Source organism: Coregonus lavaretus (genome assembly GCF_964263955.1).
Source record: "Coregonus lavaretus genome assembly, chromosome: 26".
Taxonomy (NCBI): Eukaryota; Metazoa; Chordata; class Actinopteri; order Salmoniformes; family Salmonidae; genus Coregonus; species Coregonus lavaretus.
Window position 1 is genome coordinate 17,805,025 of NC_140013.1, and position 20,359 is coordinate 17,825,383.

At 46.0% G+C, this 20,359-nt stretch overlaps 1 protein-coding gene across 1 annotated transcript; it reads right to left on the reverse strand.

Annotated features, from left to right (window-relative positions):
* Nucleotides 1–302: 302 nt before the first annotated feature.
* LOC311101549 (olfactory receptor 1D2-like) lies at nt 303–9,989 on the reverse strand (the record flags this gene model as incomplete). The annotated part of the gene is made up of 2 exons (XM_084142684.1): nt 303–341; nt 9,249–9,989. 2 exons carry the CDS (start codon nt 9,987–9,989, stop codon nt 303–305), a joined length of 780 nt encoding a protein of 259 aa, XP_083998810.1.
* Nucleotides 9,990–20,359: the final 10,370 nt, after the last annotated feature.

The window sequence follows — 20,359 nt, forward strand, 5'->3', positions numbered from 1 at the left end:
CAGCGGTCTGTGATATGACGTGGTGAAACACAGAAACCTGTCTGGACAGGTACACAGGGAAAACTTCTCTCCTGCTTCTAGAAGAATGCCTGGAAGGTCTAGAAGAATGTTCAGTAGTCTATGGTTTGTCTCGTGTGACTAACTTTTAGTGTGCTCTTGCAGGAGATGGCCGATGCTGTGAAAGCATTCTCTAAAGGTGAGGAGCACTCCTTGTCAGACAGCGTCTTTGTCGTCCTCATGTCCCATAGGGAGCTGGGAGCCTTCAATGGTCTCCACTACAAGGAAGGGGACCATAAACCTGATTAGGGTTGAATGGCGGGAACCTGGTTACCGAGATTTTCCTGGGGGAAAAAACGGTGAGAAACCAGTAAATTAGAATTAATTATTTATATGAACAGCATGGCATGAAATGGAACCGGTAAATTATATGCAATCAGGCTGGTGTACAGCAATCTTTAAGTCATACCACAGATTCTCAATTGGATTGAAGTCTGGGCTTTGACTAGGCCATTCCAAGACATTTAAATGTTTCCCCTTAAACCACTCGAGTGTTGCTTCAGCAGTATGCTTAGGGTCATTGTCCTGCTGGAAGGTGAACCTCCGTCCCAGTCTCAAATCTCTGGAAGAATGAAACAGGTTTCCCTCAAGAATTTCCCTGTATTTAGCGCCATCCATCATTCCTTCAATTCTGACCAGTTTCCCAGTCCCTGCCGATGAAAAACATCCCCACAGCATGATGCTGCCACCACCATGCTTCACTGTGGGGATGGTGTTCTCGGGGTGATGAGAGATGTTGGATTTGCGCCAGACATAGCGTATTCCTTGATGGCCAAAAAGCTAAATTTTTGTCTCATCTGACCAGAGTACCTTCTTCCATATGTTTGGGGAGTCTCCCACATGCCTTTTGGCGAAAACCAAACGTGTTTGCTTATTTTTTTCTTTAAGCAATGGCTTTGTTCTGGCCACTCTTCTGTAAAGCCCAGCTCTGTGGAGTGTACGGCTTAAAGTGGTCCTATGGACAGATACTCCAATCTCCGCTGTGGAGCTTTGCAGCTCCTTCAGGGTTATTTTTGGTCTCTTTGTTGCCTCTCTGATTAATGCCCTCCTTGCCTGGTCCATGAGTTTTGGTGGGCGGCCTTCTCTTGGCATGTTTGTTGTGGTACCATATTCTTTCCATTTTTTTATAATGGATTTAATGGTGCTCCGTGGTTTGTTCAAAGTTTCTGATATTTTTTTATAACCCAACCCTGATCTGTACTTCTCCACAACTTTGTCCCTGACCTGTTTGGAGAGCTTCTTGGTCTTCATGGTGCCGCTTGCTTGCTGGTGCCCCTTGCTTAGTGGTGTTGCAGACTCTGTATCATGACTTCTGCCGAGGCTGCCTTCCCTCCTTGTTCGGGCAGGTTTCGGCGTTCGTCGTCATATTCCTGCCTCTGTGGGAAATTCCTGGAGTGGGCCAACGTGGTGTGGAACGAAGGAGGAGCCACGTTGGAGGACTACAGGGAGTTCGCTCGCCTCTTTCGGGCGGTATTCCACCACCCGCCAGAGGGTCGAGAGGCGGGTGAGCGACTGGTTCACCTGAGGCAGGGGACGAGGACCACGCAGGACTTCGCGTTGGAGTTCCGGATGCTGGCAGCAGGGTCCGGGTGGAACGAGCGGGCCCTGATCGACCATTTCCGGTGCCATCTGCGGGAGGACGTCCGACGGGAGCTAGCCTGCCGGGACACCATGTAGTCCTTTGATAAACTGGTGGACATGGCCATTCGGTTGGACAACCTGCTGGCAGCCAGAGGACGTCCTGGAAGGGGTCTGCCCATTTCCACCCCGGAAGCCTCGAGCCGATGCAGCTGGGAACTTTATGGATAGGGCATTCGCACGCCGTCAAGGCATTTCATTTGTTCCCCTCCATTCCACGTCTCCTCAGAGCACTCGATATTCGACCATTAGGGTCCGGATTTGATATGGAAGTGACTATACCAGTCACCATGATCACCCAGGAGAATCATTTTGAGCAGGTGATTTTTTCGATTATTGAATCTCCTGCTTTCCCTGTGGTATTAGGTATCCCTTGGTTAGCACTCCACAACCCCACCTTCTCATGGCCGCAGAGGGCTCTTACGAGGTGGTCGCGTGAGTGTCAGTGTAGGTGTCTAGATGTTTCCGTTGGTGCAACCACGGTGGAAAGTCCAGATAGTGCCTCCACCGTGCGCATTCCCCCCGAATACCGTGATATGGCGCAAGCGTTCTCTAAAACGCAGGTGACTGAGTTACCACCTCACCGGGCGGGGGATTACGCGATAAACCTCAGGGTAGACGCTGTACCTCCCAGGAGTCATAAATACCCCCTGTCACAGGCGGAAACAGTGGCTATGGAGACATATGTCACCGAGTCCCTGCGTCAGGGGTATATACGTCCCTCCACTTTACCTGCCTCCTCGAGTTTCTTCTTTGTGAAGAAGAAAGACGGAGGTCTGCGCCCGTGCATTGATTATCGACCACTGAACAGGGAGACAATCCGATTTAGTTATCCTCTCCCCTTCATTCCTTCAGTGGTTGAATCGATGCATGGGGCGCGCTTCTTCACCAAATTGGATCTCAGGAGTGCGTACAACCTGGTGCGTATCCGAGAGGGAGATGAGTGGAAGACATCATTCAGCACAACCACGGGGCATTATGAATACCTGGTGATGCCCTATGGTTTGATGAATGCTCCCTCAGTTTTCCAGTCCTTGGTGAACGAGGTGTTTCGGGACATGCTTGATCGCGGTGTAGTGGTCTACATCGATGACATCCTGGTGTATTCTGCTACTTGCACTATGCATGTGTCCCTGGTTTGCAAGGTGCTAGCCCGACTGTTGAAGAATTACCTTTATGCTAAGGCAGAGAAGTGTATGTTTTTCCAGCAGTCCATCTCCTTGGTTACCGTATTTCCACCTCAGGGGTGGAGATGGAGGGAGATCGCATTTCAGCCGTACGTAATTGGCCGACTCCAACCACGGTTAAGGAGTTGCCGCGATTCCTTGGCTTTGCCAACTACTATCAAAGGTTTATCCGGGGCTTTGGCAAGGTCGCAGCTCCCATCACATCCATGTTGAAGGGTGGGCCGTCCCGGCTCCGCTGGTCTGCTGAGGTGGATCTAGCCTTCAGGAGACTGCGGGGTCTGTTCACCTCAGCTACGGTACTAGCCCACCCTGATCCATCACTACCGTTTGTAGTGGAGGTGGATGCATCCGAGGTAGGGATGGGCGCTGTCCTAACCCAACGCTTGGGCACGCCACCCAAGCTCCGCCCCTGTGCCTTCTTCTTGAAGAAGCTCATCCCGGCGGAGCAGAACTATGTCGTTGGTGATCGGGAACTGTTGGCTGTTGTCCGAGCTTTGACAGTGTGGAGCCATTGGCTCGAAGGGGCGAAACACCCTTTCCTCGTCTGGACGGACCACTGTAACCTGGAGTACATCTGGGCAGCAAGGAGGCTGAATCCTCATCAGGCCAGGTGGGCCCTATTCTTCACCCGGTTTGATTTGACATTGTCATACATTCCGGGTACGAAGAATGTGAAGGCAGACGCACTGTCCCGGCTGTATGACACAGAGGAGAGGTCAGAGACAACACCCCCATACTCCCGGCCTCCCGCATTGTGGCTGGGTAGTATGGGCGATGGACGCGGATATAGAGCAGGCATTACGCACAGATCCATCTCCACCGCAGTGTCCAGCTGGACTGCAGTACGTGCCTGCTCTTATCCGTGATCGTCTGATCTTCTGGGCACACACGTCACCCTCATCTGGTCACCCAGGTATCGGTCGTACAGTGCGCTGCCTGAGCGGAAAGTACTGGTGGCCTACCTTGGCTAAGGACGTGAGGGTGTACATCTCCTCCTGCTCGATGTGCACCCAGAGAAAGGCACCTAGGCACCACCCAGTGGGTAAGCTAAAACCGTTACCAGTTCCACAACGACCATGGTCTCACCTTAGCATTGATTTTCTGACTGATCTTCCCCTCTCCCAAGGTAACACCACCATCCTGGTCGTTGTGGACCGCTTCTCAAAGTCCTGCCGCCTCCTTCCTCTGCCCGGTCTCCCTACGGCCCTGCAGACTGCGGAGGCCCTGTTTACTCACGTCTTCCGGTACTACGGGGTACCAGAGGATATAGTGTCTGACCGAGGTCCACAGTTCATGTCCAAGGTCTGGAAGGCGTTCATGGAACGTCTGGGGGTCTCGGTCAGCCTGACCTCTGGGTTCCACCCCGAGAGTAATGGGCAGGTGGAACGGATAAATCAGGACGTGGGTAGGTTCCTGCGGTCCTACTGCCAAGACCGGCTGGGGAGTGGTCGGTGTTCTTGCCATGGGCAGAATATGCCCAGAACTCTCTCCGCCACTCCTCCACTAACCTAACGCCTTTCCAGTGTGTTCTACCGTGGCACCAGAGCCAGACCAAGGCTCCTGCGGTGGAAGACTGGTTTCAGCGCGCGGAAGAGACGTAGGATGCTGCCCACGTTCACCTCCAATGCAGCGTGCGTCGTCAGAAGGCCAACGCTGACCACCACCGCATGAAGGCCCCCGTCTTTGTACCGGGGGATCGGGTCTGGCTCTCGACCTGGAATCTGCCCCTCCGCCTGCCTTGCCGGAATCTGAGCCCGCGGTTTGTGGAACCGTTCAAAGTCTTGAGGAGAATCAACGAGGTCACATATAGGTTATTACTTCCCCCCTGATTACTGTATTAACCCCTCGTTTCATGTGTCTCTCCTCAGGCCGGTGGTAGCTGGTCCGCTCCAGGAGTCTGAGGTGCGGGAGGTCCCCCCACCTCCTCTGGACATCGAGGGGGCTCCGGCGTACTCGGTCCGTTCCATCCTGGATTCGAGGCGTCGGGTGGGGGGCCTTCAGTACCTCGTGGAGTGGGAGGGGTACGGTCCGGAGGAACGGTGCTGGGTCCCGGTGAGGGATATCCTCGATCCCTCCATGGTACGGGATTTCCACCGTCGCCATTCGGCTCGCCCTGCTCCGCGTCCTCCTGGCCGTCCCCGAGGCTGGGGTCGACGCGCTGCTAGTGCCGCGCGTCAAGGGGGGGGTACTGTCACGACTTCCGCTGAGGCTGCCTCCCCTCCTTATTCGGGCAGGTTTTGGCGTTCGTCGTCACCGGCTTACTAGCTGCTGCCGATACATTTATCATCACTCCACTTGTCTTGTCTAATTAATCACACACACCTGGTCCTTATCCCCAATTAGTCATTGTATAAGTGTTCCCTCTGCTTCCTTGTCTGTATGGGTGATTCTTTGTAGTGAGCTGTGTGTAGCTCGGTTGAGCTACCCTTATCTTGTTGTTGCCAGGGTAGATATTTCCCCTGTGCCTGAGTTTTGTTGTCGCATGCTTGCGCCACTGTTTATCGACGGAATAAACTCTTTGGATGCGTATTACTCTCCTGCGCCTGACTCCTTCTATCACACGTATCACACTCTGGGTCTTTTCAGAACAGGGGTATATATACTGAGATCATATGACAGATCATGTGACACTTAGATTGCACACAGGTGGACTTTATTTAACTAATTAACATTCTGAAGGTAATTGGTTGCACCATACCTTATTTAGGGGCTTCATAGCAAAGGGGGTGAATACATATGCAGACACCACTTTTCCGTTATTTATTTTTTTGAATTTTTTTAAACAAGTTATTTTTTTCATTTCACATCACCAATTTTGACTATTTTGTGTATGTCCATTACATGAAATCCAAATAAAAATCAATTTAAATTACAGGTTGTAATACGACTAAATAGGAAGAACGCCAAGGGGGTGCAAGGCACTGGGTATGTTAAACTTGGATACAAATACAAATGTTGTGATTAAATTAAATGGAAATTCAGAATGTGATATTTCTGTTCAGTTTTTCTTGTATCTTGTTGATTCAATTTATATCTCTGCAATTGTGTAGCCTGCATGCAATCATTCATACAGTCGTGGTCAAACGTTTTGAGAACGACACAAATATTAATTTTCACAAAGTCTGCTGCCTCAGTTTTTATGATGGCAATTTGCATATATTCAAGATGTTATGAAGAGTGATCAGATGAATTGCAATTAATTGCAAAGTCCTTCTTTGCCATGAAAATGATCTTAATCCCCCCAAAACATTTCCACTGCATTTCAGCCCTGCCACAAAAGGACCAGCTGACATCATGTCAGTGATTCTCTCATTAACACAGGTGAGAGTGTTGATGAGGACAAAGCTGGAGATCACTCTGTCATGCTGATTGAGTTAGAATAACAGACTGGTAGCTTTAAAAGGAGGGTGGTGCTTGAAATCATTGTTCTTCCTCTGTTAACCATGGTTACCTGCAAGGAAACACGTGCCGTCATCATTGCTTTGCACAAAAAGGCAATGATATTGCTGCTAGTAAGATTGCACCAAAATCAACCATTTAACGGATCATCAAGAACTTCAAGGAGAGAGGTTCAATTGTTGTGAAGAAGGTTTCAGGGCACCCAAGAAAGTCCAGCAAGCGCCAGGACCGTCTCCTAAAGTTGATTCAGCTGTGGGATTGGGTTACCACCAGTGCAGAGCTTGCTCAGGAATGGCAGCAGGCAGGTGTGAGTGCATCTGCACGCAGAGTGAGGCAAAGACTTTTGGAGGATGGCCTGGTGTCAAGAAGGGCAGCGAGGAAGCCACTTCTCTCCAGGAAAAACATCAGGGACAGACTGATATTCTGCAAAAGGTATAGGGATTGGACTGCTGAGGACTGGGGTAAAGTCATTTTCTCTGATGAATCCCCTTTCCGATTGTTTGGGGCATCCGGATAAAAGCTTGTCCGGAGAAGACAAGGTGAGTGTGACCATCAGTCCTGTGTCATGCCAACAGTAAAGCATCCTGAGACCATTCATGTGTGGGGTTGCTTCTCAGCCAAGGGAGTGGGCTCACTCACAATTTTGCCTAAGAACACAGCCATGAATAAAGAATGGTACCAACACATCCTCCGAGAGCAACTTCTCCCAACCATCCAAGAACAGTTTGGTGATGAACAATGCCTTTTCCAGCATGATGGAGCACCTTGCCATAAGGCAAAAGTGATAACTAAGTGGCTCGGGGAACAAAACATCAACATTTTGGGTCCATGGCCAGGAAACTCCCCAGACCTTAATCCCATTGAGAACTTGTGGTCAATCCTCAAGAGGCGGGTGGACAAACAAAAACCCACAAATTCTGACAAACTCCAAGCATTGATTATGCAAGAATGGGCTGCCATCAGTCAGGATGTGGCCCAGAAGTTAATTGACAGCATGCCAGGGTGGATTGCAGAGGTCTTGAAAAAGAAGGGTCAACACTGCAAATATTGACTCTTTGCACAAACTTAATGTAATTATAAATAAAAGCCTTTGACACTTATGGAATGCTTGTAATTATACCTCAGTATACCATAGTAACATCTGACAAAAATATCTAAAAACACTGAAGCAGCAAACTTTGTGAAGACCAATACTTGTGTCATTCTCAAAACGTTTGACCACAACTGTACTAGTTCATATCAAATTTTATTGGTCACATACACATATTTAGAAATTATTTAGCAGATGTTATTGCGGGTGTAGCGAAATGCTTGTGTTTCTAGCTCCAACAGTGCAGTACTATCTAACAAATACTCTTGTTATTGCACCAATAACATATTATTGTTATTGCACCAATTAAATAATTATTTGCCTTTCAAAGAGGTTGTGTATATCCATTTACTTTGAGAGATACACTGAGGAAGAGGCCTGGCTATAAGCACATAGATGCGTTATCACTACTCAATAACCCCAAAAAAACATTTTACAGTACTGTAACCACAAGCATTATTTATTTTCTGAGAGTATTAAGAATAAGGAACCAATGGGGAAAATATACACTACCGTTCAAAAGTTTGGGGTCACTTAGAAATGTATTTTTTTTAATCCATTAAAATAACATCAAATTGATCAGAAATACAGTGCGGACACGCAAAACACCAGTCTCAACGTCAACAGTGAAGAGGCGACGCCGGGATGCTGACCTTCTAGGCAGAGTTGCAAAGAAAAAGTTATGTGAAGGGAGTAGTACACAGCGTTTGTACGAGATCATTAGTTTCTCTGCAATTTCTCGCGTGGAATAGCCTTCATTTCTCAGAACAAGACTAGACTGACAGGTTTCAGAAGAAAGTTATTTGTTTCTGGCCATTTTGAGCCTGTAATCGATCCCACAATTGCTGGCATGGAATAGCCTTCATTTCTCAGAACAAGAATAGACTGACGGGTTTCAGAAGAAAGTTATTTGTTTCTGGCCATTTTGAGCCTATAATCAAACCCACAATTGCTGATGCTCCAGATACTCAACTAGTCTCAAGAAGGCCAGTTGTATTGCTTCTTTATCAGCACAACAGTTTTCAGCTGTGCTAACATAATTGCAAAATGGTTTTCTAATGATAAATTAGCCTTTTAAAATGATAAACTTGGATAAGCAAACACAACGTTGGAACAGGACTGATGGTTGCTGATAAAGGGCTTCTGTACGCCTATGTAGATATTCCATTACAAATCTGCCGTTTCCTGTTACAATAGCCATTTACATCATTAACAATGTCTACACTGTATTTCTGATCAATTTGATGTTATTTTAATAGCAAACATTTTTTGCTGAAAACAAGGACATTTCTAAGTGACCCCAAACTTTTGAATGGTAGTGTATATTGAAACAGAAGCTTTGCATATTGTTATTCTTCTTCAGAATGTTCTTAACTGCATAAGGATTCACAGATTTGTTCTATCAATTGCTCCCTATTCCCTTTATAGTGCACTACTTTGGCTCTGGTCAAAAGTAGTGCACTACATAGGGAATAGGATGTCATTCGGGACACATTCAAGCATTTTCCTGCTCAGGATGTGTGCTACAATTACTATTTATAAATCACTTTCCCAGAAGAGGGCGATGGGTATCAAGAAATGAGGCACCATTTAACCTTGCAACAGCTTTGGCAGATTTTACCTTTATTTTGTTGACTTCTGATATCAGGTAGTAAGTATCCTTGTTGTGTAACATCATGTAACTAGCATCTCATATCAATGATTTTATGTGCATTACACTTTCTAAAAACTGCCCTTCGAATCTGCTGGAGGTTAAATCCATATATGACAGGGTTTAACACAGGTGGTATAACAAGGAATTGTACAGCCATTGCATTACGCATATTTAGAGTAATATTTACATTATTCCACCCTTGCAAATTGTCAAACAGGGTCACTGTGATGAAAATAACGATTGTAGTTAAATGTGGCACACATGTCTGTGTAAACTTAATCCTTCCCTTAGCTGACTTTACACAAGTCCTTACAATCTGACAGTAAGAAAATACAATAAAAAGTATCTGTAAAATATGAACCGATACTGCAAATTTGCTCCAAATCTGATTGATGGTAATGGGTAAACATGCATGTTTCAGTATAGACGGAATGTCACAGAAGAGTTTATCAATGCGAGATCCACACAAAGGAAGTCTGACGGCTAAACTAACTGCTATGAGTCCTATAAATAAAGGATAACACCAAGAAAATAAGAGTAACTTTCTAACAGTTAAAGATGTCACAATGGTATGGTAAAGTAGTGGTCTGCATATTGCCACATACCTGTCATAAGACATCACTGTTAGAGTAGACATTTCACACATGACAGATGTGTATATTACATAGGCTTGAGTCAAACATCCACCATAAGATATCACCTGAACATCTGACTGAAGGTCCAGTAAGAACTTGGGGTAGAAACCAGCAGTTCCATACAATCCATTGACACATAGACTACACAGAAAGATATACATGGGCTCATGGAGACCTTTCTCCTGAATGATTGTTATGATCAGAGTCAGATTCACAGTGATGATGATAAGGTATGTGATAAGAGACAAGATAAAATAGACCGATTTGTTGTTAAATGTCTCTTGTAAGCCAAAGAGATAAAAGAACTTGACTTGGGTTGAGTTCTCCATAGCTTTTGTTCGTTTTCTTCCTCTGGTCAATGCAGCAATTCTTAGTCCTTACAAGACTTGAGTGTGTATGTATGAGGATGAATGCAAGTGTGAATCATTTGATTCTGAGTAGGCTTGGACTAACCACAATAGTTTTAACAAAACAAATTCACATCCTCCCTCAAACTCTTATTCTTGAAAATAAAAACAAATATCCCGATAATATCTGTACACGATCAGACTTCTGAGGTGTGAAAGAAATAAAGAATCTTGTGTCCATGAAATGTCTTCTTGCTTGACAGAGGGATACTGCTCCAATAACTTGTCCTGCTAGCCTCTAAATATATCATAGTGTTTGCTCACATGGGATTGTAGTTTCAGTGTCAACATGTAACCACTCCATAGAGATGGATCTATATTGAGTTTATGACAAGCAACTCATTTGATTCTATTTACTCTATGGGATTGTAGTATTAACCCAGCAAACAGGGACCGTCTTAAGGATATTCGGCGATGTTCCCATTAGGTCCCTTTAAGGCAGCGTTTCCCAAACTCGGTCCTGGGGACCCCAAGGGGTGAACATTTTGCTTTAAGGGTTTCAGCGAGACGTTATCCCACTGACATTTTGAGAACATTTTAGGAATATTAAAACATGACATTAACCTCGGGACCATAAGAGGGCGTTCAGTACAGATCCCGGTATGGCCACAGTATAATGTTATGATAAGGTATTTTGATGTCCATTAGGGAACATTATGAAAATATTGCTATTTGTGTCAGACGTTATCCATGAGACATTCAATGACCACAAGGAGACGTATCATGATGGTCAATGGGATGTCAAATACCAAAGCTAGCTGTCACAGATATCATGTTACATAGAACATTTGGCCCTCAGAAAACATGACATGCATCCAGATCTCAGACCGAATATAGTTTGTTTTCATGCTACAGTATTTCCCTAGATTTCTCTGTCAAAATGTCAAACAATCCCCAAACTTGTATCTACCGTACAGGGCCTATTTTCCATTAGGGATGGATGGATGGGGCGGCAGGTAGCTTAGTGGTTAAGAGAGTTGTGCCAGTAACCGAAAGGTCGCTGGTTCTAATCCCTGAATCGACTAGGTGAAAAATCTGGCGATGTGCCCTTGAGCAAGGCACTTAACACTAATTTCTCCTGTAAGTTGCTCTGGATAAGAGCGTCTGCAAAATGACTAAAATGTAAAATATGTAATGGTTATAAGGTGGGCTTACCTTTGGAACATTTACATCAGTTCATCCACTGTTGTCAATCGATCCAGACAGTTTTGCATTTCTTGATTTGTTACATAGATACAGCAGCCTCTGGCAAAACTGTCAATTTAAGTAAGGAATTCAAAGTAATGAGCTTCTGTTTTTTAGTTTTTTTATAATAACAATACAAATGTATTACATTTTTAAAGTGCTTTTCATTGTAAAATAATAATCTCAAAGTGCATAAAATGAAAGATAAACAAAAAAAAGACTACAAAATATATATAACCAAATCATGAAAGCAACAATCAAAGTCTAGGAGGATGGGAAGGCTCATAGAGCTGAGTCTTAAGGCCTGTTTTAAAGGCCCCAACAGTCTGAACAGCCCTGAGATTGTCAGGAAGGGAGTTCCAAAGGCGTGGTGCGTGGGAGCAAAAGAAACAACCCTCTATTGTGTGTATCCAGGTCCTGGCTACATGGAGCAGTTTGACGTGGCTTAAACTTAGGGTGCGTGGAGGTTCATAGGGGGAGAGTAGGTCTAACAGGTAGGCTGGTCCAATTCCATTTAGGGCTTTGTAGATGAGGAGGAGAATTTTAAAGTCAATTCTTTGAGGGACAAGTAACCAATGAATATCAGCAAGTGAATAAAAGGTAAATGACAATATTTTACAAATTAGCAAATTATTTACATGTCTGATTTTCACCATCCTTACCCCCATTAATTATTGTTACTATAAGTAACAAAACTGGACATTTTCCACATTTTGTTGTGTTACAGCCTGAATTTTAAATTGATTAAATTGAGATTTTGTGTCACTGGCCTATACGCAATAACCCATAATGTCAAATGTGGAATTATGTTTTTAGAAATGTTTACAAATTAATGAAAAATGAAAAGCTGGAATGTCTTGAGTCAATAAGTATTCAACCCCTTTGATATATCAAGCCTAAATTTACATTTTAGTCATTTAGCAGACGCTCTTATCCAGAGCAACTTACAGTTAGTGAGCGCATACATTTTTCATACTGGCCCCCCGTGGGAATCAAACCCACAACCCTGACATTGCAAGCTCCATGCTCTACCAACTGAGCTACAGGAGGCCTAAATAAGTTAAGGAGTAAACGTGCTTAACAAGTCACATAATAAGTTGCATGGTGTCACTCTTTGTGCAACAATAGTGTTTTTGAATGACTACCTCATCTCTGTACCCCACACATACAATTATATGTAAGTTCCTTTAGCCGAGCAGTGAACTTCAAACACAGATTCAACCACAAAGACCAGGGAGGTTTTACAATGCCACACACAAAGAAGTAGATGGTAAATGGGTAAAAAAAAAAAAAACATTGAATATCCCTTTGATCATGGTGAAGTTATTAATAACATTTTGGATGGAGTATCAATACACTCAGTCACTACAAAGACACAGGCGTCCTTCCTAACTCAGTTGCCGGAGAGGAAGGAAACCGCTCAGGGATTTCACCATGAGGCCAATGGTGACTTTAAAACAGTTACATGGTTAATGGCTATGATAGGAGATACACTATATATACAAAAGTATGTGGACACCTCTTCAAATTAGTGGATTCGGCAATTTCAGCCACACCCATTGCTGACAGGTGTATAAAATCAAGCACACAGACATGCAATCTCCATAGACAAACATTGGCAGTAGAATGGCCTTACTGAAGAGCTTAGTGACTTTCAAAGTGTCACCGTCATAGTATGCCACCTTTCCAAAAAGTCAGTTCGTCAAATTTCTACCTTGCTACAGCTGCCCCAGTCAACTGTAAGTGCTGTTATTGTGAAGTGGAAACGTCTAGGAGCAACATCGGCTCAGCCGCGAAGTGGTAGGATACACAAGCTCACAGAACGGGACCACAGAGTGCTGAAGCACGTAAAAATCGTCAGTCCTCGGTGGCAACACTCACTACCGAGTTCCAAACTGCCTCTGGAAGCAACGTCAGCACAATAACTTATCCCAGGTGCTTCCTAATAGTTGTTGTTCTTTAGTAATTGATTTAGCTCATGCTTTCTTTCTTTTCTCTTCTCTTTTTTTGTTGCTCCTGGAGGGAGTATTTTGGTTAAGTATGTTGACGATTTGTTGGTTTGCTCACAATCAGAGGATATATGTCACTGGGACACTCGGGCATTGTTGATTATTTGGAGGAAGAAAATTGTCATAAAGTTTCCCCCAGTAAAATGCTATTATGCCAGAGCTCCTTTAAATATTTGGGTAACGACATTACTTCTGAGGGTCGCACCCTCTCCAAAGATAGATTAGAGGCAATTAAAGCTTTGCCTAAACCTACTATGCCCTCTCCAAAGATAGATAAGAGGCAATGAATTAGTTCAACCGCTGCAGGATTGTATTTATGGGAGAAAGATGGAGGCGAGTGAAGTTGAGATCAGTAGTGGCTGCTACTGAGGCTGTTTTGGCAAGTTCTGATATTGTGGCAATGTCTCCTCTAACTGTACATGTGCCCCACGCTGTGCACGCAATTATTTCACAGGCAAGAACGGCTCATTTGATGCCTGCGAAACTGCTAGACTATCAGAACATTCTATTGACAATGTCCCATGTTACTTTGAAACTATGTACAATTCTTAACCCTTCAACTCTTCTCCCTACAGCAGATGCCGGTGAAGACCATGATTGTGATTTAGCTATTGAAGTTAGCTGTAGCCCTAGGGTGGACTTGAGAGACATCCCGTTAGACAATCAGGACTTTGAGTTTTTTGTAGATACTGATAGTAGATATGTGTTTGGTGTTGTGCATGATTTTGGAACATTGTGGAATAATAGAGGGTTTTTGCCCTCGTCTAGAAAACAGATTGCACACAGTAATCTTGTTTCGTCTTTTTTACAGGCTGTCCAGTTGCCCTCCTCTATTTCTATAATCAAGTGTCAGGCACATTCTTCCTCTAACGACAGCATTTCTCTGGGGAACGCCAAGGCTGACTGCGCAGCTAAATTGGCTGCTTCATCTTCTATCAAGACCATGTGTCAAAAGGAAGGATTTGTATTTTATTTTTTTATTTTATTTAACCTTTATTTAACCAGGTAAGCCAGTTTAGAACAAGTTCTCATTTACAACTGCGACCTGGCCAAGATAAAGCAAAGCAGTGCGATACAAACAACAACACAGAGTTACATGTGGGGTAAACAAAACATAAAGTCAAAAAAACAGAAAATATATATACAGTGTGTGCGAATGTAGTAAGTTATGGAGGTAAGGCAATAAATAGGCCATAGTGCAAAATAGTTACAATTTCATATTAACAGTGGAATGACAGATGTACAAAAGACGATGTGCACATAGAGATACTGGGGTGCAAATTACGCAAAATAAATAACAATATGGGGATGAGGTAGTTGGGTGGGCTAATTACAGAATGGCTGTGTACAGGTGCAGTGATCGGTAAGCTGCTCTGACAACTGACGCTTAAAGTTAGTGAGGGAGATAAGAGTCTCCAGCTTCAGAGATTTGTGCAGTTCGTTCCAGTCATTGGAAGCAGAGAACTGGAAGGAATGGCGGCCAAAGATGGTGTTGGCTTTGGGGATGACCAGTGAGATATACCTGCTGGAGAGCAGACTACGGGTGGGTGTTGCTATGGTGACCAGTGAGCTAAGATAAGACGGGGATTTGCCTAGCAGTGATTTATGGATGACCTGGAGCCATTGGGTTTGGCGACAAATATGTAGTGAGGGCCAGCCAACAAGAGCGTACAGGTCATAATGGTGGGTAGTACATGGGGCTTTGGTGGCTATGTTATAAATGACATCGCCGAAGTCAAGGATCGGTAGGATAGTCAGTTTTACGAGGGCATGTTTGGCAGCATGAGTGAAGGAGGCTTTGTTGCGAAATAGGAAGCCGATTCTAGATCTAACTTTTGATTGGGAATGCTTAATGTGAGTCTGGAAGGAGAGTTTATAGTCTAACCAGACACCTAGGTATTTGTAGTTGTCCACATACTCTAGGTCAGACCCGCCGAGAGTAGGGATTCTAGTCGGGTGGGCGGGTGCAAGCAGCGTTCGGTTGAAGAGCATGCATTTAGTTTTACTAGTGTTTAAGAGCAGTTGGAGGCCACGGAAGGAGTGTTATATGGCGTTGAAGCTCGTTTGGAGGTTTGTTAACACAGTGTCCAATGAAGGGCCAGATGTATACAAAATGGTGTCGTACGCATAGAGGTGGATCAGAGCGTCACCAGCAGCAAGAGCAACATCATTGATATACACAGAGAATAGAGTCGGCCCGAGAATTGAACCCTGTGGCACCCCCATAGAGACTGCCAGAGGTCCAGACAACAGGCCCTCCGATTTGACACATTGAACTCTATCTGAGAAGTAGTTGGTGAACCAGGCGAGGCAGTCATTTGAGAAACCAAGGCTATTTAGTCTGACAATAAGAATGCGGTGGTTGACAGAGTCGAAAGCCTTAGCCAGGTCGATGAAGACGGCTGCGCAGTACTGTCTTTTAGCGATCGTGGTTATAATATCGTTTAGGACCTTGAGCGTGACTTATGTGCACTCATGACCAGCTCGGAAACCGGATTGCATAGCGAAGAAGGTATGGTGGGATTCGAAATGGTCGGTGATCTGTTTGTTAACTTGGCTTTCAAATACTTTCGAAAGGCAGGGCAGGATGGATATAGGTTTGTAACAGTTTGGATCTAGAGTGTCACCCCCTTTGAAGAGGGGGGGGGCATGTGCAAGTTGCAGCGGAAGGTGCAGAGCTTGTGGCCGGGGTAGTGGTAGCCAGGTGGAAAGTATGGCCAGCTGTAGCATCATGCTTGTAGAAATTCTCGATTATTGAAGATTTATCGGTGGTGACAGTGTTTCCTAGCCTCAGTGCAGTGGGAAGTTGGGAGGAGGTGCTCTTATTCCCCATGGACCTTACAGTCTCCAGCATGTTTTGGAGTTAGTGCTACAGGATGCAAATTTATGTTTGAAAAAGCTAGCCTTTGCTTTCCTAACTGATTGTTAGGCTGTTCGATGCTAATGCAGTACGCCACAGAATGTTTTTGTGCTGGTCAAGGGCAGTCAAGTCTGAGGAGAATCTGTTCTTAGTTCTGAATTTTTTGAATGGGGCATGCTTATTTAAGATTGAGAGGAAAGCACTTTTAAAGAACAACCAGGCATCCTCTACTGACGGAATGAGGTCAATATCCATCCAGGATACCCGGGCCAGGTCAATTAGAAAGGCCTGCTCGCTAAAGTGTTTTAGGGAGCGTTTGACAGTGATGATGGGGTGGTCATTTGACCGCGGACACATTACGGACGCAGGCAATAAGGCAGGGAATGCTGAGATCCTGGTTGAAGACAGCGGAGGTTCTTTTAGAGGGTACATTTGTCAGGATGATATCTATGAGGGTGCCCATGTTTACAGATATAGGGTTGTACCTGGTAGGTTCGTTGATAATTTGTGTGAGATTGAGGGCATCTAGTTTAGATTGTTGGTTGGCCGGGGTGTTAAGCATATCCCAGTTTAGGTCACCAAGCAGTACGAACTCTGAGGATAGATGGGGTGCAATCAGTTCACATATGGTGTCCAGGGCACAGCTTGGGCTGAGGGGGGTCTGTAGCTGTAAGGGATCGGGGGTTGGCAGGGTCTAGACAGAGTCTGACACTTCCTCGATCTACAGAGAGGGGGAGTCATCAGACTCGATCTGGTTCACCTGAGTTCTGAGCACACCTGTCAGTAATTAGTGTAGGATTTAAGGTGTGCTCAGAAGCTCAGTCGGCGCGAGGTATTGTTCCTTTGTGACTTGCTAAGCGTTTTGTTCCGAGAGAGAGAGAGAGTTTGTTGTTTTTGATTACCCGTGTATCCGACCTGTGCCTTGTTGTTTGACTCCCCGAATTGCTTAATCCTCTGCTTGTCTACCCCAGTGATTACCGTCCTCTGATCCTGTGCCTGTGCCCTCGACTACGACTAAGCCCGCTCCATTGGTACCTCTGCCTGTCTATGCCTGGCCCGGTTTTGACCACAGCCCGCCCGACCACGATTAAGCTATTCCCTTGTCTGTACTCTAATAAAGCATCGCTATTCTGCGATTGGATCTTACCACTCTGTCCGAGTATTCATTACAGAATACCTCGCCAATACCATGGATCCAGCGGAATTACAGAGGCGATGGGAGATACAGGAGAAACGGATGGATGAACTCCTACAGCTACTCAACGCTGGTGCGGCTGAAGGCACCACCCCGAGCACGGTCAGTCCTCGTCATGCACCTCCGATTTCTCTACCTACAAGGTACGACGGGGAACCTGGCAAATGTCAGGGGTTTCTACTCCAGACATCCCTGTATATGTCGTATAATCGTACTATGTTTTCCGATGACCGTAGCAGGGTGGATTTCATGATTTCTCTGCTAACGGGAAGAGCACTGGATTGGGCTACGGCGCTTTGGGCAGCTGAGGTCCCCGAGTTGAATGCGGAAGTTCAGTTCAAGAGACTGTTTCAAGAGGTGTTCGACCACCCAGTATCTGGGCGTAGTGTGGGAGACCAACTATGCGAACTTCAGCAGGGCCGTCGCACAGTAGCCGACTACGCTTTAGAGTTCCGTACTATAGCAGCTGGTAGCGGATGGAGCGAGACTGCTTTGCTCACAGTTTTCCGAAGAGGGCTGCGCAAAGACGTACAGACTGAGTTGGCTTGTCGAGGAGATATCACTGCGCTACATGAGTTTATCAAAATAGCCATTTCTATTGATCATCTTATAGTGCAACACAGGGCATCCACAGCCCGGGAGTCCTCGATCACTGGTCCTATGCAATCGACAGAGCGGAGGAGAGAATCTGAGGAGGAACCTATGCAACTGGGACGGTCACCTCTACAAGGTTCGGTGAGGCAACAACGTCGGCAAGACGGACTATGCCTGTATTGTGGTCAGTCGGGTCATTTCGTTCGTCAATGTCCGGTACGACCTAACCGTACACCAGGATATCGCCTCGGAACTGCCAAACCGGTGAGTGAGAATCAAGTTTTGAACATTACATCGAAACAAATGTATGTGCCAGTTACCTTATCTGTCGGAGAGAAAGTGCGCAGGTTGGAAGGACTTATTGATTCCGGAGCGGCTGCCAGCTTTCTGGATATGGGTCTTGCTGAGGAGTTGGGAGTTCAACTTATCCCAATTCAACCTCCCCTGCGAGTCAACGCGCTAGACGGTGAGCCCATGAGCACTGGGTTCATTACGCACCGTACAGAGGTAATCAAGTTACATGTGGGCTCCATACACCAGGAGAACATCTTTTTTTTCGTCATCTCCGCTCCACGGGAGCCACTAGTTCTCGGCCACCCCTGGCTCGTCCTCCATGATCCGGTCATCTCCTGGAAAAATCTGGCGATATCACAGCTTGGAGTGAGGTATGTAGGGCAGAGTGCCTCAATTTACCGTGCAAAATGTCTACTGTGGAGGATGCGCAGGGTGCGGTGTCTACTGTGGTCCCTACAGAATACCAGGATTACGTGCAGGTGTTCTCCAAGGAGAGGGCTACCGTATTACCACCTCATCGGGCCTGGGACTGCGGGATTGATCTGCTATCCGGAGCTACACCTCCTCGTGGAAGAATCTACCCGTTGTCACAGCCGGAACGAGAAGCGATGAGCCAGTATATTGATGAGGCGCTACAGCAAGGGGCCATTCGCCCATCGACGTCTCCCGCCGCATCCAGTTTTTTCTTTGTGAAGAAAAAGGATGGCGGACTGCGTCCTTGTATAGACTATCGAGGGTTGAACGAGATTACCATCAAAAATCGTTACCCTCTTCCTTTGATTCCAGCAGCCCTTGAACAGGTGGGACAGGCCTCCATGTACAGTAAACTGGACCTCAGGAGTGCGTACAATCTGGTGCGTATTAGAGAGGGGGATGAATGGAAGACCGCCTTCATCACACATCGAGGACACTACGAATATTGTGTCATGCCCTATGGACTTACCAACACGCCCTCAGTATTCCAGGCGTTCATGAATTACATTTTCAGGGACATGATTGATCGATTTGTTATAGTGTACATTGATGACATCCTAATATATTCTAACTCTCTGAGTGAACATGTGTCCCATGTACGACAGGTTCTGGATCGGCTCCTACAACATTCTCTGTTCGTGAAGGCAGAAAAGAGTGAATTCCATGTCACTACGATTTCCTTCCTTGGGGCCATACTCACTCCCGACGGGGTTAAACTGGATGAATCCAAGGTGCAAGCGGTACAAGACTGGCCTCAACCCAAGACGGTGAAGGAGCTCCAGAGGTTCTTAGGGTTTGCCAATTACTATAGACGGTTCGTGCGTAATTTCAGCACAACCGCAGCGCCCCTGTCGGCGATGACCAGCTACAAGGGTCGTGGTCTGAACTGGACGGAGGGGGCAGTGCGTGCGTTTGAAACGTTGAAACAACGCTTTACCACCGCTCCTATTCTATGTCAGCCGGACCCTACCTTACCGTTTATCGTGGAAGTGGACGCTTCGGAGGTTGGAGTTGGAGCCGTGTTATCCCAACGCATAGGTGAGCCACCTAAATCACGACCCTGTGCTTTCTTTTCAAGGAAACTGAATTCTGCCGAGCAGAACTATGACGTGGGTAATCGGGAATTACTGGCGGTGAAGTTAGCACTGGAGGAGTGGAGACATTGGTTGGAGGGAGCAGAGCATCCGTTCCAAGTGCTCACGGACCACCGCAACCTGGAGTATCTTCACAGTGCCAAACGACTGAACTCCCGACAGGCAAGGTGGTCTTTATTCTTCAACCGTTTCCGATTCACTGTCTCTTATATCCCCGGCTCCAAGAATGGTAAGGCGGACGCGCTTTCCCGACGGTTCGAGCGCACGGAAAGACCCGTGGAGCCAAAACCTATTCTCCCCAGGAGTTACCGTGCTGGTCCGGTGAGGTGGGCTATTGATGACACGATTCAGGAGAGCTTACAAGCGGAACCAGCCCCTCCAGAAACCCCGGGGTCTAAGGTGTTTGTGCCAGCTCCTCTTCGACCTCAACTGATGGAATGGTGCCACACGTCGCTGGGATCTGGTCATCCCGGAATCACTCGAACTACACGACTCATCAGCCGAAAATACTGGTGGGATTCCCTCTCAGATGACGTCAGAGACTATGTCTTATCCTGTCCAGTATGTGCTCAGTCCAAGGTACCTCG